This window comes from Macrotis lagotis, chromosome 2 (assembly GCF_037893015.1).
Source record: "Macrotis lagotis isolate mMagLag1 chromosome 2, bilby.v1.9.chrom.fasta, whole genome shotgun sequence".
NCBI lineage: Eukaryota > Metazoa > Chordata > Mammalia > Peramelemorphia > Peramelidae > Macrotis > Macrotis lagotis.
Window position 1 is genome coordinate 163,763,880 of NC_133659.1, and position 23,406 is coordinate 163,787,285.

General features: G+C 45.6%; 3 protein-coding genes across 3 annotated transcripts in view; 1 reads left to right on the forward strand and 2 right to left on the reverse strand.

The window, feature by feature from the left end:
* Positions 1 to 4,392, reverse strand: part of RAB25 (RAB25, member RAS oncogene family) — a 20,651-nt gene extending 16,259 nt beyond the window's left edge. Inside the window, exon 1 of the mRNA XM_074223250.1 lies at positions 3,026 to 4,392. Coding sequence (XP_074079351.1) covers positions 3,026 to 3,068 — 43 coding nt within the window. The 5' untranslated portion in view covers positions 3,069 to 4,392. The remainder of the gene's footprint in view (positions 1 to 3,025) is intronic.
* A 556-nt stretch (positions 4,393 to 4,948) lies between these two features.
* Positions 4,949 to 7,706, reverse strand: LAMTOR2 (late endosomal/lysosomal adaptor, MAPK and MTOR activator 2). The gene is made up of 4 exons (XM_074223251.1): positions 7,258 to 7,706; positions 6,640 to 6,802; positions 5,447 to 5,536; positions 4,949 to 5,143 (listed from the first exon to the last, which is right to left on the reverse strand). Exons 1-4 carry the CDS (start codon positions 7,323 to 7,325, stop codon positions 5,087 to 5,089), a joined length of 378 nt encoding a protein of 125 aa, XP_074079352.1. The 5' UTR covers positions 7,326 to 7,706; the 3' UTR covers positions 4,949 to 5,086.
* A 1,140-nt stretch (positions 7,707 to 8,846) lies between these two features.
* Positions 8,847 to 21,433, forward strand: UBQLN4 (ubiquilin 4). Its single transcript, XM_074223252.1, has 11 exons — positions 8,847 to 9,015; positions 9,864 to 10,015; positions 13,390 to 13,640; positions 14,405 to 14,667; positions 15,695 to 15,853; positions 16,343 to 16,568; positions 17,406 to 17,545; positions 17,713 to 17,796; positions 18,227 to 18,342; positions 18,955 to 19,138; positions 19,557 to 21,433. The coding sequence occupies exons 1-11, from the start codon at positions 8,884 to 8,886 to the stop codon at positions 19,707 to 19,709; spliced, it is 1,860 nt and encodes a 619-aa protein (XP_074079353.1). The 5' UTR covers positions 8,847 to 8,883; the 3' UTR covers positions 19,710 to 21,433.
* The last annotated feature ends 1,973 nt before the right edge of the window (positions 21,434 to 23,406 follow it).

A 23,406-nucleotide genomic window follows, 5' to 3' on the forward strand; every position in this document is an offset into this window, starting at 1 on the left:
ATGTTAAAGGGTGATGAGGGATGAGCTAACCACCTGCTAGGTAAAGAACTGAAGAGTCAACCATTTCTCTCTGCTTAGTCCTGTCTCTTCCTGAGCAATTTCAGGTAGTGTCTTTGATTTTCTTTGTGTCTGTTTCTTAGCATTCTTTTTTCTGTATTACTCCTCTTTTTCCCTAGGTCTCTGCAGGATCTTCACTATCCTGGGGTATTTGGAAATGGTCTGGACCCAGTACAAGCTGTCTCAATTTCTGCTATTTCTAATTCTGCTGTCTAATGATTCCTACCCAAAACCTGCCTTGTTGTCTATGAATCTCCTATTTCTCTCTGTCCCTGTGACAAGACAAAGCTCTAAATCCTTTATAGGGAGGCTAAGTCTGCACTTGCGTTCTAATCCATAACAAAGTGGGACCCAATATGCCAGACTGAAAGGTCAGGAGACTAGAGGAGGAAGAGAGGGAAGAAGGGGGAAAAAAGGGGGGCAGCTAGGTGAGGAAGTGGAAAGAGCACCAGACCTGGAGTTGAGGACCTGAGTCCAAATACAGTCTCAAATACTTAATAATTACCTAGCTGTGTGACCTTGAGCAAGTCACTTAACTGTAATATCCTGCAAAAAAAAAAAAAGACTGGACTAGAGAGAAGAGATTGCTGACAACAGGGCAGAGAAGTTTCCTGATGTTTTCAGGGGGCTGAAGGTCTTTACCTTCTAACCAACTCTAACTATGTTATAGAAAACCATAGGGGAGAATGGAAATGTATTTAAGAGTTAAAATGTCAAATTTTTCAAAAGTGTAGGATATTTGGGCTTATGTGTATATATGTTTCTATCTTTTTTTTTCCCTTTTTTTAGGGAGGGGCAATTGGAGTTAAACAATTTGCCCATAGTCACATATTTACTAAGTGGTATCTGAGACTAGATTTGAACTCAGGTTCTCCTGACTCCAAGACTGATTCTCTATCTACTGCACCTATTTCCTAGAATTAATAGCAGTGTTTAGGTGTGGATATTAATGCCTCTTTGCATTTATGTGTATATGTAGAAAGGGAGTAGTGCCATGTGCTTTTTTATATGTATACACACACACACACACACACACACACACACACAAAATACGGTCTTAGAATTTAACCAACCAACATTTATTATTCAGGGAATTTGAACTAAAAGGGGCTCAAAGATTATCTAGTTCATTTTAAAGATGCAGACAACTATGAGAGGCAGGGAGATTTAAGTGTTTTATCTAGTCACACAGCAAATTAGTAGTAAGATCAGGAACTGAAGCTGGGTTCTTTGACAGTACAGTAAAAAAGAGTGTGGATTTGGAATCAAGTCTCTAATCCCAATTCTTTTAATCACTGCCTGTGTCACCTTGGAATGAGGGTTAATTTACTTGGGCTTTGGTTCCCTCATCCGTAAAATGAAGGGTTTGGACTAGTTGGTTTTTTTCCCAGGCTAAATCTATGATTCTAATAAATTCAGTGTTCTTTCTGGTACACCAAACTATGTCTGTGTGTGTGGACACAAACTTAATAGTTAGCAACAATAGCTAATGTTTAATTAGTACCTTAAGGTTTACAAAACACTTTGCAAATATTATCTTATTTTATTCTTTTAACCTGGGGAGGTGGATGTTATTATTAACTTCATTTTATAGATAAGGAAATTAAAGCATAGAGATTAAGTGACTTCCTCATGTAATTCTGCTAGTGCAAATCTTAGAATGGATTTGAACTCAGGTTTTCCAGACTACAGATCCAGGATTTTATCCCCCAGTCTCTTACTTTCATGAATTATGAGCTCTGTCCATGTGTATATATTTAGGGTACAAGGATTGCATGTATTTGTATGTCTGTGTATCTTTGCATGCCTATGTCTGTATGTACATGGAAAGGCATGTGTGTTTGTATGTAAGTTTACATGTAAGAAGATTCAAGTCTATATAAGTATCTTCTCTCTCTGTTTCTCTGTATGTCTGTCTTGAATGTCCCTTACCCTAAGCCCAATGAATTAATTTATCCTTCCTAAGAGGATGGGCACTAGATCACTGCTGCTCTTTATTCTATTCTTTCCCACCCCTACTTTTCTCAGGAAAGAAGAGTGCAGCTTCCCCCAGCTCCTAGGTAAATGCCCCATTGCCCTTTAGGGAGTTTGAGCTGGAGTAAGGGCTGGGTCTGGGAGAGGCTGGGTGGGTGGGGTAGACTGGGGAAGCTGAGTCTTACATTGTACACCCTGCCCTGAAGGGAGAGTAGGGTAGAAGAGAAGGCAGCAATCAATGGGGATGGTCACACATGCAAATACAGAAAGTATTGACAATATATCAGACCCTTCGACCCTATTTTGGGGTTTTCTTATCAGAGTATTGAAATGTTTGCCATTTTCTTCTCCAGATCAACAGCTGAAGAAACTGAGGTAAACAGGGTTATGTGACTTATCCAGGATCACTCTGCTTAGTTAAATGTCTGAGTCTGGATTTGGTCTTCCTGACTCTAAGCCCGGCACTATCCACTGCAACATGGAGCTGCCCCACTACACATTACCTTCCTTTCAATAAGCCCCTTTCCTTAACAGAGAAACTTGACAATTCTCCAGGGTACTAAACCCCTCCCTTTATCTGTTTTAATGCAAAATAAGGAGACCTACTCTCTTCTATCCCTTCCTCCCTTTTGGGTCCTATGTCCCAGGTCCTTTCTTTGGGGGGAAGTCTTCAGTAAGCAGATGAGTTCTTCCTAAAGTCTAGCCTCCATTATTTAACTAAAACTCTAGGAAAGAGGTATGTGACTAGATCTTTTTTTCTGATTATAAATGGTCCCACTATTAAGAAACTATCATCTTTATTACTAAAAAACAGACTCAGGAACTCTATTAGCCTCTAGTCACAGTAGAGTCCCTTGTCATCTGGTGGAATGATTGGCTGGGGGGGGGTGTCTTATGGAAAACAGAAACAGAGAGGAGTCATCTCTCATCTTAGTCTTTTTAGTGTCTAAATCTCTCGGTGTCTCAGTTCCCCCCCAATAGACCCCCAACTCACCCTTGAAGACAAAGTTATAATCTTCTTCTGCTCCGTTTCCCATCTTGGTACCGCATCGAGTGTGTGTGTGTGTATGAATAAATGCAGTTGGAGTGAGAGGAGTGGGTAGAAAATGGGGTTAGGGCGTTGGCTCTGAGCCCCTCAATCCTCTGCTTTCCAGAGGCCTTGACCTGTCTCTCTTCTCATTGGGGACAGTCAGCCCTCGAAGAAGAAGGAAAGAGCGCAGCCTTAGTCACTACTGGTGGGCTGGGGAGTCTCAACTAATTAGAAAGGGGACGGGTCACAAGGAGAGGACGGAAGCAGCAGAGAACAGGAAGAGCCAAGCAGCAGGAGACCTGGGGCCCAGGTGGGTGGAGAGTGTGGTGACGTCACGACAGGTTAGACAGGTTGGGTGTCTCTCAGGCTCTGGCCCTGGGTGGGGAGTAGGACAGATTTCTTAGGATAGGTTGGGGTAGGAAAATAGGACCGGGAGGCTGAACAGGGCAACTAAGTTGACATTACTAGGCTTCCCTGGTCTTTGGTAGGGCTAGTTAGGCCTCGATCTTAAGTCTGACACAACACATGGGGAAAACAAAGAATGCTATCCTCAACTTGAACACTGCAGAAGTAGCCAGAGCAAGTAAGCTAAGGAGTCTGCAAAAGCATTTGCAATGAGGAAAGGTTGTCAGTATGGGTTGGAAGCTTACAGCCTAGTAACACTTGCTGCTCTGGCAGTGGGAGAAGCAGCAATTTAATCAGGTATAGTTGAAATGGTAACAACCCTTCCCGGGGAGCCCAGGGCAGTAGGTTGGACAAACAGTTGTTTACTTTTTTTTTAATAGTTTTTTCACTTTAGGAGGTGAGACTAGAATTTAGGGCTTTGCCCACTTTGGGAAACTGGTTTGGGGGTGGGGACTCTGGGCTTACCATTGGCCTCTGGAAGGCCAATTGAAGCTTTGAATTAAGAAGTAAGACCACTGGGAAAGGGGAAGACCAAGGTGAAGAGTCAGACTAAGGTAGATAGGAAAGAAACAGGTCTTCTGAGGCATGTGTACACCCACTTGAATTAAGGGAGAAGTAAGATCTGAGGCAGCATAGTCTGAGGTCTCTGATCAACCTTTGGCCTGGAAGTTAGGTTGCCTGAACTCCTGGCTCCCCTTCTCTGGCCTGGGGCTTCCTTCCAGTCCCATATTTCTAACATACAGTGAAAAACAGGATTCCAGGATGAGTTTGTGTCCATCTTTTTGTGTGTTGAGGGTGGGAAGGTAGTTAAACCTTTGAAAGAAGAGGAAAGTCCCTGGTAGTTCTCATCTTCCAAACTAAGAAATGTATATAAAACTCAAATTCAAAAAAAAAAAGGGGAAGGAAGTGAAATGTTCACATGACCCTCTTGGAATATGTTTGGGGCACTGACCCTCACTTTGTCCTTCCCCCTACACTCAGGCATCTAGGCATCTATCCATGCTTACTGCAGATTATGGATGATAGGTGGAAACCACAATCAAAAATCATTAGGCTCCTGATGAGGAGGGAACAAACCTATTTAAAATGTACCTTAGGAGTAATGCCTTAACCATCTCAAAATCTGTGAGTTTGAAGGGCTCTCAGTTACTCTCTAGTCCAATCCACTGATACAGGAAAGAAATCCTCACCATTAATATAACCCACAAAGGGTCATCTCAGGAGGGAGACCGGACTACTTCTCAGTCTCTACTTGACAGCTCTAATTGTTTTTCTTGTTCTGCAAGGGTTTAAATTTGCCTCTCTGAAACTTTCCCTCATTCACTTCCCAATGAAGTCAAATACAATACATCTAATCTTTCCTCTATACCTCTCCCACTAGATATGCCCATCAATAAAGAATCTAAAGGAGGAGAGGATGGGAGGGATTGGATTTGGAACCCCAAATTTTAAGTTTTAAAAAGAAAGAATCTAAGACATAAGACAGGTGTTAATTAGTTTATTCAACAAGATTGGAAAGTTTTCCCTTCAGATCTCAGGAAAGGTTTCCTGGGATCCCTGTCCTCAAAGGATTAGCCCTCTACCCTCAATCCCACTCTCAAGTCCATTATCCCCCGACTGCTATGATGCTGCCACTTGAGTGAGGGGATCCTCCAGGTACTGGACCAGAGCCTGGGCCTGTAAAAGGGTTAGGTCAATTTAGCCACAAAAACAATACCTAAGTCAGAGAGTGGGATATCTAGACTCCTGGTTCCACTCTCTCCCTCCCCATCATCATAAGGTTCTAAGCCCCATATACTCTTTCCCAGGTAATAGAACTGAGATATCTGAGCTCCTCATTTCAACATACTCTAAAGAAAGATTAGGAAGAGAGAAAAGAGCTCAAGATGAGGACATGAAGGAATCGGGGTCAAGAGGAGAAAAGGTATGGCACAATAAGAATAGGAAAGATTTTTAAAAGGAGATGGGATAAGGGATCACCTTGGCCTTCAGCATTCCAAAGCCCACAGTCTCTTTGGCATACATACACAGCAACAGGTTTGCCACCCGAGTGATCGCCACACGGCCCTCCTGCAGGGGTGGGAAATGTGATATATGACTGCTTATTGGCCCCAGTTGACCTCACCATCATGGTTCCTAGAATTTATTTTTTTTTTGGAATAATGTAATACCTGAGTGATTTTAAATGAACTTACTGGCCCCTGATTTCCTTGAGTTGAAATAGATGACCTCTGAGGTGTCTTCCAGCTCTAAAACTGGGATTCTATTATCTTTTTAAAGATCAATACACTCTCCTATATCGTTCTCAGTTTGATGTATTTAATTCTCAACAAACTATGTCATCAGGGCAGGGACCAGGACATTGACAGTTCACATGAAATAGTCTCTTTGGATGAGATAGGACTTCCAGGCTCAGATCCTTGCTTAGGGGTCTACTTGCAATTCTGTCCTAAGAATGTTGTTGGTATTCTACCCCCATGATGCACTTGAGAATTTCTGTCTCCTCCTCCCTATACTCATCCAGAATTTGTTCCAGGTCTGTACACTGGAGTCAAAAGTCAAGAGTAATCAGAGTACAATAGAAACAGTGAATTTGAAGCTGGACAACCAAAGATCCAGAAAAATGTAAGCTCAAAGAAAACAGGGATTGTTTTACATTTTATCTTTGTATCCCCAGTTCTTAGGCTTTAGTCCTTAATGGTTGTCAAACTGAATTGAATTTCAAGGTGTAAGCAGCCTTGAAGATCACTTCCCATTTTACAGATGGAGAAACTGAGGCTCTGTGAGGCTAAGCGACTTGCCCAAGAATACCAGATATTTAAGTAACAGAGCCAATAGTTGAACTCATACTCTCTAAACCTAAATCTAGCTCTTGGACTTCTGCTACGTTTGTGACCTGAGCTTATCATTTAGCTCTCAGTTTTTTTCTTTTTTTTTTTTTTTTTGCAAGGCAATGGGGTTAAGTGGCTTGCCCAAGGCCACACAGCTAGGTAATTATTGTCTGAGGACGGATCTGAACTCGGGTACTCCTGACTCCAGGGCCGGTGCTCTATCCTCTGCATCACCTAGCCACACCTCAGTTTTTTCATCCATAAGACAAGAGGGGATTGCATCATTAGAGGGTCTCTATGCTCCCTTCCAACGTCACTAAGGCTCCACCCTTCCCTTCATACCATGCAGTCCATTAAGATGAATTTGAGATTGTCTTCGTTAAAGGCTTGGTTCCCATTCCTGTCGTAGGCAGCCCAGATGTTGCTAGCAATGGCAGCTGTAACCCTGGCATCAGTGTCCCCATAACCAGAGTAGGCCAGCAGGGAGCCCTCATTATTCAGCAACCTGGTGGGAGGGAAGTGGTGAAGATGACTAACAAGAGGTCCTGGGAGTGTGCCAGGGGTGAGAAGCCCGGCTTCCCCAAGTTCAAAGTCATCAGTCTTTTCCAGCCCAGAATTTCTCCCCCCCCCCCGCCCCATTCTTCATTCAGGATTCATTTCTCTAATAGTTCAAAAATCTAGGAAGGCAGAGCTGGTTTCCTTTTTTGTCTTACCCCCCGCCTTCCCCCTGTGCACCCGATGGGAATACTTTAATAAATGCTGATGGATTGATTGACTGATCGATCGATGGATGGCGCGCGCCTTCTCTTCCTACGCTTTCCTGTGACTCGAAGTGCGCGGGGCTCCCACTGGCCACTCCCAACCCGACCGAAGCGCAGTCCCGATCCCAGCTGAAATGTCCCGCAACCTGCCCCCACCCCCAGGCGGCCCCCAACCCACCCGGCCTGCCCCGACGCTCACAGTGTGCTCTGGACGCCTCCGGTATTGGCTTGACTTAAAACCTGGGTCAGGGCCTTGGGGCGAAGCATGGCGACGGCTCCGACTCCCCGCAGCCCGCCGTCCCTCCCGGATCCCTAGGGTCTCCCCCGCCCCCCGGGCCGGGCTGGGCCGGACGCTTCCCGTAGTCCCGGCCGCCTTCCCCGGGGCACGCTGGGAGTTGTAGTCTCCGAGAGGCATGAACGTCGCAGGCATCTGCTTCGAGGCACCCCGGAAATTGCCGCGCTTCCGCAGCCCGCGGAGCATCTTGGGAACTGTAGTCAAGCATTCGGAGGATTTTTAACCCGTTCCGGGGGAAAGGGGAGTGGCCTGGTCCACGTGTAATAAAGAGGTCATTCATTTCATTTTTTAAGGGTTCGCAAATCTTCGCACTTTGCGAAGCGCTTTCAAAAGCGTCACCAAGCATTCATTATGTGCCAGGCTGTGTGCTAAACCCAAGCTGTCCATGGCAGCCCTCTGGGGTAGGACGGACGAGCATTATTTAATCTCCATTTCATAGACATGAGGATGAAAAGTTGTGACTTGCTCAAAGTCACACAGCTGACTCGAGGTTGAGCTGTTGTTTTGCCGTCTAGTGCTCTTTTCATGACAGCATATTCTTTTTAATTTGAGGGAAGGGGGGGAGTGGAATAAAAGGGAATCAATCGACAAGCATTTACCAAGCCCCAGACACCCAGGTTCAAGCCCCGGATTAATCCGAACCAGTGGCTTCCCCTCCTTCCTGCAGGCGCCCGAGCCTATAAATTACAGAGAAGGCGCCAGTTGCGCTGGGGAAAAGGGGGGGGGGCGCCCCGTTCCAACTGAATGCAAGATCTTCTAGACTAGAACCCAGATGACTAGAATCTGGATAACTGGGAGACGTTTTGCACAGGTTCCAAAAAGATGGAGGGCCTGGAAAGCACTGGATGCTGAAGGAGGAAGCACCTAGGGGAGGAAAGATGAATGTAATCTGGAGGAGAGTAGACCCAGAGACAGGAATGCCATTGTGCTGGGTCTGGTGACTTTCCCAGGACAGGAGCAGCTGAGGCACTGGCCTCCTTCTGATTTATTTCTCTGGACTGAAACCTCCTCTATGAGTCGTCTCCCTCGTCAGAATCTGAACTATTGTGAGATCGGACACCGGTTTACTTCGGCCAATAAATAGTTCCTACGAGGTGCCGTTCCCAGGGCTTTTGCATTAATGCTTAATGATAATCTTTTCCGCTCATCCACGCACAAAGCTAAGGCCGAGGCCGTGTCTGAACGCGGGTCTTCTCGGTCCTTTTCCCGAGCAGGCTCGCCCGCCTGTGGCCCTCAGAACCCCGTAAGCTAAAGGCAGAGACTGTCCAGGACAGCTCGCTCCCTCCCGGCTCCGGATCCCGGCGCTGCAGTGGCGCCCCCGGCTCGCTAGGGGCGCTGCAGCCGTTGAGGGCCGGGGGGGGCCGCGCGGGGCGGGGCGGGGCCGGGCGGGGCGGGGCGGGCGGCGGGGTGGGGAGGGCCGGAGGGCGGGCGGGAGACTGGGGTGGGGGGGAGGGCCGGGGAAGCCGTGGCCGGGCCGGGCCGGGCGGGGAGGAGGAGCCGGGGCCGGGCTGGCGGGCGGGCGGCGACGGCATGGCGGAGCCGAGCGGGGCCGGGGCCGGGGCCGGGGCCGAGCCGGGGCCGGGGCCCCCGATCCGGGTCACCGTCAAGACCCCCAAGGACAAGGAGGAGATCGTGATCTGCGACCGCGCCTCGGTGAAGGAGGTACGGGCGCCGCTGTCCGGCCCGCGGGCCCGGGGGCGGGAGGAGTGGCGCGCTGGGGGCCGGGCCGGGCCGGGCCGGGCCGGGCGCGCCGGGAGGGCCGGCGGCTGGGGGAGGGGAGGGGGCCTGTGGCACATGGTGCCGGCGGGGGCGGCTCGTGCCTGGGGGGCGAGGAGAGCTTTCCAGAAGCGCGGCTGGGGGCCGCTCGGACCCACGAGGGTCGGGGCCCCGGGGAAGTGAGGGCACGGTGAGGAGCCGGAGGAGCCTCGGGCTCAGGAAGGCCAGAAGCTGGTCCTAAGGGGTGAGGGGAAGATGCCCCCTGCCCCAGATGCGCTGCCCTGGGAGGCCTTGCTAGCCCCGGGTGGTAGGCTGGCCCGGCCCTAGTCCCTTCCTGCACAGAATTTAAAGATCACACGCCCCCCACCCCTTTAAATTTAAAGGTGGAGTTTTGGATCCAGGTGAGGGAAGAAAGGTCAGATAGTAGACTTTTGGGGAGGGGGGGGAGTGAAATGCTGTGATAGGGACAAAAGACCCAGAATCAGAGAAACTATCTGAATTTAAGCTTCTCCGCTTACCTTGAACAAGCCTGTTCATCCCCTCAGTTAACTCATCTTTTGGGGTTGGACTAAATGATCTGTAAGGGCCCTTCCATTTCCAAATGCTGCGATCATGGACTTCATCTCAGCAGAGAGGTATGACAGCAACACATAGAAATGCTAGACTGGAGGAAAGATTTCTGATGCCCGGAATCTGGAGCAAGGGAGTGAAGGGATTTGAAAGAAGAGCAAGGACAACAATCTGAGCTAGTGGACAGTCTTTACTGACCTCAGACTTTTGACCCAATGTCACAGTTCAAAGAGGAGATTTCCCGGAGGTTTAAGGCCCAGCAAGACCAGCTTGTCTTGATCTTCGCTGGCAAGATTCTCAAAGATGGAGACACATTAAATCAGCATGGGATCAAGGATGGGCTCACTGTCCATTTGGTGATCAAGACCCCACAGAAGTAAGTTTGGAATAACCAACAGGAGTTGTCCTTTGAATGGACTTTGAAAAACCACTGGGGTCAATGTCCGTGCTTGAAGTCAGAGAAGATGCTATAGTCTCAATTGCCATTTTGGGGTTTTTAAGTGCCTAAAATTTAACTTAATATCCTCTTACTATAGCATTAGTTCTCTGGGGAAATGGAGGCTTTCCTTTGTTAAATTCTTGCTATTAGCTTTCCTTTTTTAAAAATTTCTTTTGAAAAAAATTCATTGATTATTTTTTTTCAATCCAGTAATTCTGTTCTCTATCCTCCTACAACAGTTTTCTTTCCATGTACCAAAGAATACATTGTAAACAAAACAAGCCATCATGTTGTCTGTTTCGACCAGATACCTCCTTATGTATTTAGAGTATTTATAGTCTTCTCACTTTTTTTAAAGAGGAGAGAAGTGTTTTTGACCATCAGTGCTTGGAAGTTGTTATTGGTAACTTGATGGACCAGGTAATGGTAGCTGACCTTTATAGATCACTTTAAGTTTTCCAAGCCACGTTATCTCTTTTGATCAACATTGGGAGGTAGGTACAGTTGTTATCCCCTTTTACAGATGGAGAAACTGGCTGAGAAAGGTTAAATGACTTGTCCAGAAACATAAGTACCTGAAGCAGGATTTGAATTTCTCTCTTCCTCATTCTAAGTTCAGTGCTCATTCCCATGGTGCCACCTAATATTCTGATGACATTCATTGTTTTCTTTTACATTAGTATGATCATGGAGTAAATGATCATCATAAACTTCTGATTCTATTCATTTTGCTCTGTATCAGTTAATTCAAATCTTCCCAAGTTTCCCTGAACTCTTCCTACTTGTCATTTCTTATGGCACAATAATATTCTATTTTCATGATATAATTGAAAAAAGCATTAACTTTAGAGTCAAAACATAGATTTCAACCCTGTCTGACTCTTGTAACATATTTGTCCTTGGGCAAATCTCTTAACCTCACCAGACCTTAGTTTCCTTTTCTGTAAAATGAAAAATGCATTCCCAGCTCTAATTGACAGGCACCCTCTTTTATTTCCAATTTCTTACTCCCTCAGAGTATTGCTCCATTTTTTTTTTTATGTTTGTGAATCCTTTCCTTTTGTTCTTGACTCCCTTGGATTATATGCCAGTAAATTTCGTAAACACCTACTCTGTGTTAGGCACTGTACAAAGCACCATGATATAAATATAAAAAAAAAGTCCCTGCCCTCAAGGAGCTTACAACCTAATGGGAAAATCTTACTCAAAAGGAAGGTGAAGTAATCAGGGCAGGTAGGTACCTAATGTGGGAGCATAGTGAAGAAGTGAGGGAAGTTCCAGAGGAGTGGAACCAGGTGAGAAATGAGATGCTCCCTCCTTAAACACAGATTTGAAAGTTCATGGCATCTTTCAATCAGAGGGACAGAGGGTGGTAAAGAAGTGAAATCCCAAGGCTAAAAAGATAATGCAGGATAATGAGATTTTCCCAATAATGAGCTTCCTGGGGCCTGGTGGACAAGTCACAGGCAAACCAGAGAATTGCAGTCAGGTGGGAAATGAGGCCAATACTGGTATTACTGGATGTAGTTGTGGGGGGGTGTGGATGGATATAGTTTAATGACATTTTCTAGCCCACTTCCCTAAATTGTTTTCTAGTTCACAGCTCTACCAATAGTGTGTGAATGTGCTTATCTTCCCTCATACCTTCAAACATTTATCTTTACCATGTAGTCACCTTTCCTATGAGCTGTGTATAGGGTAAAACCTTCCTTTTAATTTGCATTTCTCTTCTTTGGAACATTCTTTCATGTGTTGTCAATAACTTGCAGTTTACTTTTGAAAATTGCCTCCTCAGGGAAGTTAGGTGGCACAGTGGCTAGAGCATGGGCCCTGGAGTCAGGAGTACCTGGGTTCAAATCTGGATTCAGACACTTAATAATTACCTAACTGTGTGGCCTTGTGCAAGCCACTTAACCCTATTGCCTTTCAAAAACCTTTAAAAAAAACCTTTAAAAAAAAAAAAAGAAAGAAAATTGCCTCCTTATGACTTTCAACCACTTTATATATATTGAAAAGTTTCTCTAATTTTTTAAATATACATATATTTATACAATATTATGTATGTATATTGTGTAACCCTTTAAGTTTACACACCATGGGTGGTCACTGCTGTTGTTATTCCCATTTTCAAAGGAAGAAACTGATATTGAGAGAGGTGGAATGATTTCCCAAATCAGTAAAAATCTTCTTGGCTCCAAGACAGGAATCTTATCTTCCACCTTAGCTATCTAGCTATATGAGTTCCTTCTGTATCTTGGTAGATTTCTATTTTCTTCATTTGTTGTCCTGTTTAGCTCCTTCCTCTTTTCTGGGACTCCCAAGAGTTGATAGGAATCAGAAAAGCAAAGAACATTTTTTTTAAGCTGAATTTCAACATAGATATTGGAGGTTAGAGTACAAAGGAAGGGACTTTCTGAGAGTGACCTGGAGAAAAGCTGGTTGTTGGGAAATAGAGCATTGTCTTCCCCAGCAGTATAGGGATGTTGATCACTTGGATGAAGAACAGCAAACTTGGAAAGCTCCAAGTTCCAGTGTTGGAACCCCTTTTTACTAACTCTGTAACTGGTAAGGACGTCGTTGACTTTTTTGAGCCTCAGTTTTCTCATCTATAAAATGGGAATGATCTATGTACTCCTCTCCCAGGAAGTTGTGAGGGAAGAATGAGCACTCAACTATGTGATATAGTGGTTGGAAAGTTGACCTAAATGCCAGAAGTCCTGGGATCAAGTCCTGGCTGTGGGATCCTGAGTGAGTCTCCTCTCAGTGCTCTAGGCATTTCTCTGAGATGCTTAAGTTACTGAGTAGTTGTAGTAGGCATTAGTAGACAGCTAGATGGTATGATGGACATGTGCTGGCTATGTGACCTTGGGCAAGTCACTTAATCTCTCCTCTGTAAAATGGGGACAGTAAGAGCACCTACCACACTCCAGGTTATTATGAGGATCAAGTGATGTGATATTTGTAAAGTGCTTAGCATAGTACCTAGCACAAAGTAGGTGACTGATAAGTAATGCTTAATAAATAATTGTTTCCTAACTTGGTAGAGGGAGTATCTTCATCTAGAGAATATCAATGGAATCATGTTCTTTCTCTCAAGTACTGGGGTTAGAAACATAAAAGGAAGACAGTCTCTGTCCTCAAGGGGTTCTGTAACCTTGGACTGAAGAGAATACCTTCTTCTTCTTCATCCTTTTCCCTTTCCTCCCCCTGGGGTTCAGAGTGATTAAGTGACTTGCCTGTGGTCATGTAGCAGAAACAATTTCCTTGATTCCTGAGTTCCTGGTTTAGAATTTTCCTGTATCTATCCTCAGGGCTCAAGATCCTGCTGCTGCTGCTGCCGCTGCTGCCACCACTGCCACCAACACTGCTACTGCTGCTTCCTCTGCCCCAGATGCTGCTTCTACTCCAGCTGCCACGACAGCTTCACCTGCTGCCCCTGCTCAGCCATCCACCTCAAGCAGCACCATTCCTGATGCTGCTAGAGGAAATGGGAGGAGCAGTGGAGGTGGTCCAACCTCAGGAGCTGGGGATGGGTCTTCTAGTGGTCCTGCATCCATACTTTGTAAGCCACTTGTAGAAGAACTTGGGAAGGGGATGCTCAGATGCTGTGTTTAGCTTTGGGTTTGGTGGGGGGTAGAAGTCCAGAAAAAGATCTATGGCCCCGACTCTCAAAGAACTGCCAGTTTAGTGCTATGCTGAGGGAAATGTGGTATGCTCTTAGATTGGGAGGCAGGAGTTATATACCATGATTATGAATGCTGGGAAAGGGGGGGATTAGTGGGGTAAAGTTGGGCTCAGTTTGGGAAGGCTTCCTTGAAGAGGGAAATATTAAGCACAATTAAAAAGAGAGGATTGGTGCCTGGGAAAAGTGGGAATGAAATTCAAATGCTCAATACCAGGCTAAAGTGTCCTAAGAAATCAGTGAGTGAGCATTTCTTAAGTATTTTCTCTCTGCTAGGACCTGTTTTAAACCCTAGGGCTTCAAAGAAAGGCAAAAAAATGGTCTCTTCCCTCTAGGAGGAACTTGATTCAGGATAAAGGGAGAAAATCCTGTGGCCTCAGTTGCTAATCTTATATTGGCAAGAAGGAAGATTTGGGAAAGAAGCAGGATAAGGAAATAAATACAATTCTTATGGAAAGTGAATTAGGGATAAGCTAAGGACAGTATGATGAAACCCTCCATGAAGGCAGGGATGTTAAAGGAAATGGTAAGGGGCAATTTTGAGAGAAAAGCTATAGCCATACGTAAAAGAGATTAGTGCTGTCATGGTGGGAACAGGGAGATGGTATTTGCGCTTGTTCATGACTCAGCCCCACTCCTTACAGCTGGCTTTGGGGGCATCCTTGGGCTGGGCAGCCTCGGTCTTGGCTCAGCTAATTTCATGGAGCTACAACAGCAGATGCAGAGGCAGCTGATGTCCAATCCTGAGATGTTGTCCCAGATCATGGAGAACCCCCTTGTCCAAGACATGATGTCCAACCCTGATCTGATGCGCCATATGATCATGGCCAACCCACAGATGCAGCAGCTCATGGAGAGGAATCCAGAGATCAGCCATATGCTCAATAACCCAGAGTTAATGAGGCAGGTGTGTGTGTGTTTTCAGGAAGCAGATGGGAATCCACTCAGTCTCTCTGTCCTTAACCTTCCTGTCACTATCCTTTCCTTGACAGATTATTTCCTTTTCAATTCTGGGTGCTCAATGGGAACAAAAAAAGAGGAATGACTCTTATCCTAAGAGAACTTCAGATCTAATAGGGAAAGCATACTTCCTCCAACAAAGAGATGGAGATTGCCAATCTAACTTGACAGACTTTTTTTTAGAGCTTATCTTGGTGGAAAGTGGGTCCATGTGGGGAATTCTAGGAAGACTTCTAATACAATTCATTTTTCAAGTGCCTATTGTATATAAGGCACTGGAAATATGGAGACAAGATGAAAAGCAATCCTTGCCTTCAAGGAAGTTACATTTCTACCAGGGGAGGGAGAACTGTTACTCAGAAGAGAGAATGTGAAGCCTGAGAGAAATTGAGACTGGACATGGAGGGGTAGAGAATGTCTATTCAGGTGGGGACATGGTTTAATACCCCTTTCCCTGATTAATGCTGAGGTGCTTGGGTTTGGTGAGGATGGAGATCCAGAAGTGGAAGGTACAGTCCCTGGCTATATATGCTGGGAGGATGGGAAGGAATTGGTTGGATAAGGTTGAGGGCAGTTTGAGAATACCCCCTGGAGGGGAAAACTATCTGGCTCCAAAGGAGTCCCTATCCCTGATCCTCCTGACCAGGGAGGGGCGCATAGAAACAGATAGAAAGAAGAGGGCACATAGAACCAGCTTGACTTTTTCACTTGGATTTTTTTGGCCTTAGGCTTCTCCTAAAACCTTGGCTCTTGTCAGATTTTGTTCTCTTCCCCCACCCCCTAAATAATAGTGTTAACTTAGCCAGCCCTGAAGGAGAGTATTTGCTCCCCTTACTTCCACTTCTTCTTCCTAATCTAGTTCTTCCTCCTCCTGAAGGGCAGGATAGGTTGGGGAGCTGGGTTTAGAGTAGATTTGCCCAATCTTCATCCCCCTCTGGTCCCAGGTTTTATCCTCTCTTTCTTTCTTCTGTCAGACCATGGAACTGGCTCGAAATCCTGCGATGATGCAAGAGATGATGCGCAACCAGGACCGGGCCCTGAGCAACCTGGAGAGTATCCCTGGGGGATACAATGCCTTGCGCCGAATGTACACAGACATTCAGGAGCCCATGTTCAGTGCTGCTCGGGAACAGGTGGGAGCCAGTGACCAGTGGGGCTCATGACCTCAGTGTCTTAGAGGAAGGGGCTGGTTAAAGATCAAAGACCTCTCATAGTTGAAGCTGAGATGATCATCTCTTCTCATGCCTCATATCCCACAATTCCATCACCACAGTCCCAGTGAGGCTATGGTATGTACCAGGCTGAAAGTTACAGAGTTGCTGAGAAAATGTGCTAGTTAGCATCCCATGTCCTGAGTGGCCCTTGTAGTTGAGGTGCTATGCTAGTTCTTAGAGACAGAATGCAGAAGCTGTGGATTCAGACCCAGTGATGGTGGGTCAGTGAGAGAAAAAAAGAGCAGGAATGTGGATGCAGTCATAGAAACAAATGATTCTGAATTATCTGTAGACCCTCATTAGCTAGTCTATACAGTTAACTCAATAGATTTCCATCTTTCTTCATGGGGAGGGGGAAGCATTAGGTTTGTTTTCACTCCTTAATACGAAACTTTTCCCTCCTCCCAGTTCGGCAACAATCCCTTCTCCTCCTTGGCGGGAAACTCTGACAGCTCCTCTTCCCAACCTCTCCGGACTGAGAACCGGGAGCCCCTCCCTAACCCCTGGAGTCCCTCAGCCCCCCCTTCCCAGGCCCCAGGGCCCGCTGGGGAGGGCACTGGAGGCTCAGGGACCAGCCAGGTGCACCCAACAGTCTCCAACCCCTTTGGGATCAATGCAGCTAGCCTGGGGTCAGGTATGTTGTGGGGAGTGGGGGGAGTTTAGAGGGGTAATCACAGTATCCCCTGCCCAAGAGTAGAACTTTGTTCACCCCTTCTCAGGATATTCACATCTGAGGTTGGATTATCAGCCTTGTAATATGAAGGAAATCTCTGTAGGAGGGTAGAGACAGGAGTCACTTAGAAAGCAGCTGACTTTTCCCTTCCCAACCTGGTTTCTCTCAATCTAATCCAGTAAACCAACCCAGCCAGTATTTAGCACCTAATATGTGCAAGGAATAGTGATAGACTCTGGGGAAACAAAAACAAAAACAGAAAACTATTCCCTGCCTTCAAGGATCATACGGGGGGGGGGGGGGGGTCTTCTCTTGGCTATATAAAGGGGGTTAGGAATCTCCTAGAATCATTCCAGGAAAAGGGAACCATTGAACACTTGACATGATCCACTCTCTCTCAGATCAGTCATTCATTAAACATTTAAATACATATTAGCTACCCCATAGTATGCTAAACACCAAAATGATGGCAGCTCTGGCCCTGACCTGGAGAAACTTATGTTCATTAAGTAACTGCAGACTTATGCAGCTGGGCAGGGAGAGGAGTTCAGTTCACATTTGGCCCTCCTTTTTCTCTGCTCCTGGGACTTCAGGCTCAGGCCCCTGGAGAATACTACTCTTTCCTTACCAAAGCAGCAGGGAAATGTTCTAGCTACAAATGGGGATAGGCAGAAAGGGAAGTCCTCCAAGTGACAGTTATCTTACTGATGTTTTTGAGATGTGAAGAGAAATGAATGGACTAATATTTGTGGTTTCACGTCTGAAGTCTTTCTCCTATGGTTCCCCCCCCCCTTCTAGGGATGTTTAATAGCCCTGAGATGCAAGGTCTTCTCCAGCAAATTTCAGAGAATCCCCAGCTGATGCAAAACATGATCTCTGCCCCATACATGAGAAGTATGTTGCAGACACTTGCCCAGAACCCCGACTTCGCTGCTCAGGTACTGAACTGGCAAGGGAATTTTGGTGGGAGAAGAGCTGGTGCTTGAGCTGAAAAGGACTCTTCATCCAAGCTTGCTCCAAGGCCTCAGTTCTCCATTCCCTTCTTGGTACTTGTGTAGAACCCAAATGTCTGGGCTCCCAGTTAATAGATTCCTTGTCTCTGCAGATGATGGTGAATGTCCCATTGTTTGCTGGAAACCCCCAGCTGCAGGAGCAGCTCAGGCTCCAGCTTCCTGTCTTTCTACAGCAGGTGAGATCTGAGACTCTAGAGGATGGGGGGGGGGGGCGCTTAAATCCCTAAGGGGAAGAATTCCACTTATATGGACAGAGGATCTAGAGGAAGTATGTGTATGGCTGTATGAATGGGGGGATAGGGGGGTCCTCCTAGGATAATACTGTCAGATTCAAATAGAAAGGGATCCTTGGAATAACATTGACTTAGGAAATCACAAATTAATGTTGTCTGTTGTGTTGTATTTTTATTTCTTTTGTTAAACATTTCCCAATTACATTTTAATGTAATTAAACTCCCTGGGAGTTTTGAGGTAAGGAATTTGACACCTGTCCTAGGACATAAAACTTAGGGCTGCTCTGAGTCATCCTCTTTCCTCTCTACCTCCCTCCCCCGTCTCTTTGGGGGGTTTGCCCAAGCTCCTCTTTTTTTTTTTTCCCACCACCAGATGCAGAACCCAGATTCGCTGTCCATTCTCACCAATCCCCGGGCTATGCAGGCCCTGCTACAGATTCAACAGGGGCTGCAGACGCTGCAGACGGAGGCCCCAGGGCTGGTGCCCAGGTGAGGCAACTGTGCAGCCTTGAGAGCCCATCTCCTCCCTGTCAGATGTTAGAATAGGGAGATGAAGATTTAGAGACCACTTCCTCTCCCTCCTGCCTCATGTATTCCATTTTGCAAATGAGGAAACTGAGGACCAGAGTAACTTGCCCAAATTCACTTATATTGATAGAGCTAGTAGTGGAACCTAAGTTTTGAGATTCTTTCCACTTTATCATGCCATGATGGCTGTTAGTTATGTAGCACTTTGAAGTTTATAAAATACTTAATAAATGTATTTCATCTCATTTTGAGCCTCCATCAGATAAGGTAGGTAGGTACTATTATCCCCATTTTGCAGATCAGAAAACTGAGGCTCAGAGTAATTAAGACATTCAACTGAGCTCCCCTAGTCCATTTCTGCAGCACTACTTGAACCCATATCTTCCTAGCTCCAAATCTTAGACTCTGTCCATTCCACTTGGCTTTTGTATGTCTGTCTGGAGCTCTTGCTTTTTCTTTGTGTCTCTTTTCCATTTCTCTGTTCTACTTTCATTCTAGCTCCATCATTGTGTCTTTGGTGTCTCTTCATCTTTCACCCTTCCATGGACTGATTCCCATCTCTTCTGCCTACAGCCTTGGCAACTTTGGAGCACCCCGAATCCCACCTCCTCCTGCAGGAGGTATTAGTGGCTCAGAGCCCCCCATCACTTCCTCATCCACGCCAGCTAGTGCCTCTCCAGGGGGGAGCACCACCAACCCCCAGCAGCAGCTGATGCAACAGATGATTCAGCTTTTGGCTGGAGGAGGAAATTCTCAGGTGTGTATATATACTGGGCTTGGGTTTCATGTGAGTATTGGGGGGAAGTCCACCAGGCAGAGGTAAAGGCAGTCATGGGATGTGGACTGTGGAGCTGTAGGTTTCAGTCCTCTATACCCCAGAGAAGAGGACTTTGTGAGGCCAAGGTTGGACTGGGTTTTCATTCTCTGACGTCCTTTCCAACTCTGAATCCATGAATCCAGATAGTTCTTTGAGATCCTAAACAAGCTTCATTTAATTTTTATACCTATTAGATTCAGAAAACTGAGGCAAGATGGGGAAAGCATTATTCTGTTTGGTTGAGCAAATTGTCTTCCTTTCAAGTAAAGTTGAGTCCTATCCAGCCACTTTCTTTGGTCAGCAATCCCCATCCTATAACTGCAGAATGAATCCTACCAACAGGGTGTCTTCCCTCTAGGTGCAGACACCAGAGATTCGGTTTCAGCAACAGCTGGAGCAGCTCAACGCTATGGGCTTCATCAATCGGGAGGCTAACCTGCAGGCCCTGATTGCTACGGGTGGGGATATTAATGCAGCCATTGAGAGACTGCTGGGCTCTCAGCCCTCCTAATCCTTCAATCCATCCCTTCCACCCCACCTCCTATCCACATATGCACACCTAAACACTGACTTCCCCTACATCATTTGGTTCCTTTGACAGCTCCCCAACCCCTTCCAAATCCATAACCACATCTCCTATGACTCTTCACCCCTTGTCTGGTCTTCAAGTCTCTTCAAACAGCAAGGGGAGAGGCATTTGGGGCATGGCAACATAACCCCATAGCTCTGTCTTGAGTCTCTTGATTTCAGTTGTACATCTCTTCTCTATTCTGCCCCTGCCTGACTTTTGGCAAGAGATATTTAAACAATTTTGACTTTTTGGGGGGTTTCCTAACTCCATCCCTGACTGCCCTTCACATTGTTCATAACTTGTCATTAATGGAACCGAGTCATGGGATGACCTGATTGATTGGCTTAATTTATCAGAGAATATTGGTCTGCCTCTTCCAGTTGATTATGGAATCTTTTTGTATCTAATTCTGAACAGCTTTCCTCTCACAACTCGCCCCACCAGCCCCCACCCCCCCATGAAGAGTTGTAAGTTTCTATGCTTCCAAAAGGGAGAAAGCAAGTGGAGCAGGTAGTAGGTCTGTTTAAGACACCACCACCACCCCCCCGTTACTGTTTCCTCAATATATACTTCTATTCTGAATACCTTTTATGTGCACAGCCCATGTGTGGGCTCTTCTGTAAGACAGAAAAGGAGAAATTATTTCCCTGTCTGAAAAAGATGGGCTACTCTTTCAGGATAGAGATAAGGTGGGATGATCCTGCCAGATAGGGATCTAGATATCAGTGGTGCAGATATGGAGTCTGGTGTTGGGGGCCAATGAAGCTTCCTGGAGGAGAGAGAGGATGTCCCAGTTGTTGGAGCAGGTCAGAATGAGTAAAAGAGTAGAAAAAACCAGCAGTCCTAGGGACAAATTGTGGTTTGCTAGACTGGGGTGGAGAGTGAATCTAGAAGAAGGAATTTATAAATCCTAATTAGAGATTGGAATTAGAAGGGAAAGAAATCTCTATACCCATAAAGGTCCTTCCAAGCACAGAATGTTGATACCCTTCCCTTTCACCTTCCCCATCCCTACCCACCCTACAAACACATTCTCCATGTGCTCAAGACCACCAGGGGCTTGTCCAGGTCTGAAGTGACCAGTGCCTTTGGCCCTCCCCTGGGAACTAGGGTTTGTCCCAGAAGGGGCTGGGATTTCTTTTCCCTGCCCCTCAGGGGTTTTGCAAGAGGGAGGGTCCTATGTTCTAGTTTCAAAACCATCTTCCCCCAAAGAAAAATGGGGGTTTACCAGTGTAGGGGTGGGATGGGAGTAGCTGGAATGCAGAAGTCTTGATGCCGAATAAGGATGAGCATGCCCCTTTGAAAAGGGGCAGGGATATCACCCAACCATTCTCTCCCCCTCCGTACATACGAACATACACACACATGTGCATAATCTTCCCAACCTCTGAATACTGGTAAGTGCTTTGAGATCATAGGATAGAAGAGGGATGGGGGCCCTCAGCCTCTGCATCCTGAGCCTATGCCTTTCTTACCTCTATGTTCATTCTCGCCCGAGTTCTTCCTTTTGTCCTTTATGCCAGAAAATCCTATTTGAAGGAGGAAATGGTGACAAAGTCATTTTTTGAGCTGGGGTTGGAGACCAAGATAGTAGAGAACAGACACCTCATCCCTACCCCCTTCCCTCAATCCCATGTAAATAAATGGCGTGATCTTTGTCGTGAGGCTGTAGTGTTGTTGTTTTCTGGGAAAGACATGGCTGGCAGAAACCTTCTAAGGCTTTGAAGGGGATTCCAGTGACAGGAAATTTTATCCCTTTAGGAAGTAGAGAAAAAGAGGCTTATGTTGCAGCAATACCATAAGTAAAATGCTAGACAAGTAAGGACTCTGATTGTCACAATATCTTAGAAGAAATTTGAGATTAAGATGTCATCCTTAGAGAAGTACAGAAATAATTTTTCTCTAGCCAGGGTAAGGAATAAGGTGAAAGGAAACCTGGAAGAAACAACATGATCTTTGTATCCATTCCCTTAGCCTTTTTCTTGCCTCAAGAAGTCTACTAGTACATATCACTGACAGCAGCCTTTGGGGGCCTAATACAATGATTAGCCAAATCTGGATTCTAATGACAGCTCTTTGAACCAGTATTATACTAGGGCTAGTTCTGGGCTCCACATCTTAGGAGGGGACTTTGACAAGCATGAATGAGTCCAGAGCATGCATACAGTCTGAAGATCAGGCTAATCAAAGATTGATTGAAGGTACTGGGGATATTTTAACTTGGAAAGATGAAGAGTCAGAGTAGACATAATAGCTGTCAGCAAGTATTTGAAAAATGTTTTTTTGGAAAAAGGATTAGACTAATTCTACTTGGTCCCATAGGGCAAAAATAGAAGCAATGACCCAAAGTTGCAGAAATACATTTAGATCGTGGACTAATGTTGGGGTGCGGAGGGGGACTTCTTAGAACCATATAGAAGTATGAAATGAGGTGCTTTGAGGGGTTCCCCTCTCCAGAGGTGTTCAAAGAAAGAATGATCACTTGGGAATGAGGATTAAGGGATCCCTGCTCCAATACAGGTATATCTAGACAATGTTTTATCTACCCTTCCACCTCTGATACGGAAATTCCAGGACCTTGGACAAGACTCTTCTCTGTGGATCTTCATTTTATTGCTCTGTACAAAAAGGTTGAACTTGATGGTTTCTCCATTCCAGCTAGCTCTAACATTCTAGGAAATTCTGAATAACTATACTGATGAAAGGCTTAGCTCTGATCCTTTGCCAACTTCCCTTGAGCATCCTTCCTCTCTTTGAAAGGGATATGAGGGTAGTGTTAGGGATTCTTCTATCTCCCATGCATGACAAAGGAGTTGGGGAGAAGGAATGAAAACATGATCTCCTGGGCTTCCAACTCCTCACTTGTAAAAGTTGAATGCCTTTCTTTCTACCCCCGACTCTATGCTTTAGTAAAAGGCCTTGAAAGCTCTTGGTTGGAACAGGTAGACATAGAGATGCAAAAGAGAGGTAGAGAGAGATACAAAGAGTAAAGAAATAGCAGTAACAGGTGAGATGGAGATAGAAGAAAGAGCATATAAGAAGAAAAAAATAAGCCCCAAGGAAGTAACAATGACAAAAGTAATCTGCTTTTATTTCCAACCAGGAAAATTATCATTTCCAACCTTCAAATGTCTCTTCCTTGGGAGATTTTAGGCAGCCCTATCATTTCTGACTACTATTCTGACTCTCAGCCAAGTTTCATGATAATGCACTTATTGGAACTTACTGTCTTTGAATGCCATTTTTTCTCTTTGGATTCTGACTAGAATAGTCCCAACTGCATATGTAGCTCAAAAATTAAATCATTCTCCAAAAGTGCTGGGATGGCTCTGTTCCTTGTGAACTCATATTCATTCTCTTGCCCTAGAAGAACATAGAATTCTTCTGTTGGATTGGATGTGATTTCCAAACCTTTGGATGGCTTATGTGGCCTGAAGGACAGGAAGTTTATTTGGAGTTCAGAATTACTATTGCTGAACCCAAAGAGTGAGACAGAGACCAGAATTTGGTAAGTTTGGAGATCTTTATTTCCCGGGGACTGCCTGGGGATGAAGAGTGCCCAAATCAGACAGTACCTGAGTATTCAAGGGTTAGGGTTTTTATAGTGTTTTTTTTTGAAGGGGGGTACTGAGATACA

Coding starts and splice junctions, on each gene's coding strand:
- LAMTOR2 (XM_074223251.1), bottom strand. CDS start 7,325: ATGCTTCGCCCCAAGGCCCTGACCCAGGTTTTAAGTCAAGCCAATACC. Junction 6,803..7,257: donor GGAGGCGTCCAGAGCACACT/GTGAGCGTCGGG, acceptor CCCTCCCACCAG/GTTGCTGAATAATGAGGGCT. Junction 5,537..6,639: donor TCATCTTAATGGACTGCATG/GTATGAAGGGAA, acceptor CCACCCCTGCAG/GAGGGCCGTGTGGCGATCAC.
- UBQLN4 (XM_074223252.1), top strand. CDS start 8,884: ATGGCGGAGCCGAGCGGGGCCGGGGCCGGGGCCGGGGCCGAGCCGGGG. Junction 9,016..9,863: donor ACCGCGCCTCGGTGAAGGAG/GTACGGGCGCCG, acceptor CCAATGTCACAG/TTCAAAGAGGAGATTTCCCG. Junction 18,343..18,954: donor GCCCCAGGGCTGGTGCCCAG/GTGAGGCAACTG, acceptor TTCTGCCTACAG/CCTTGGCAACTTTGGAGCAC.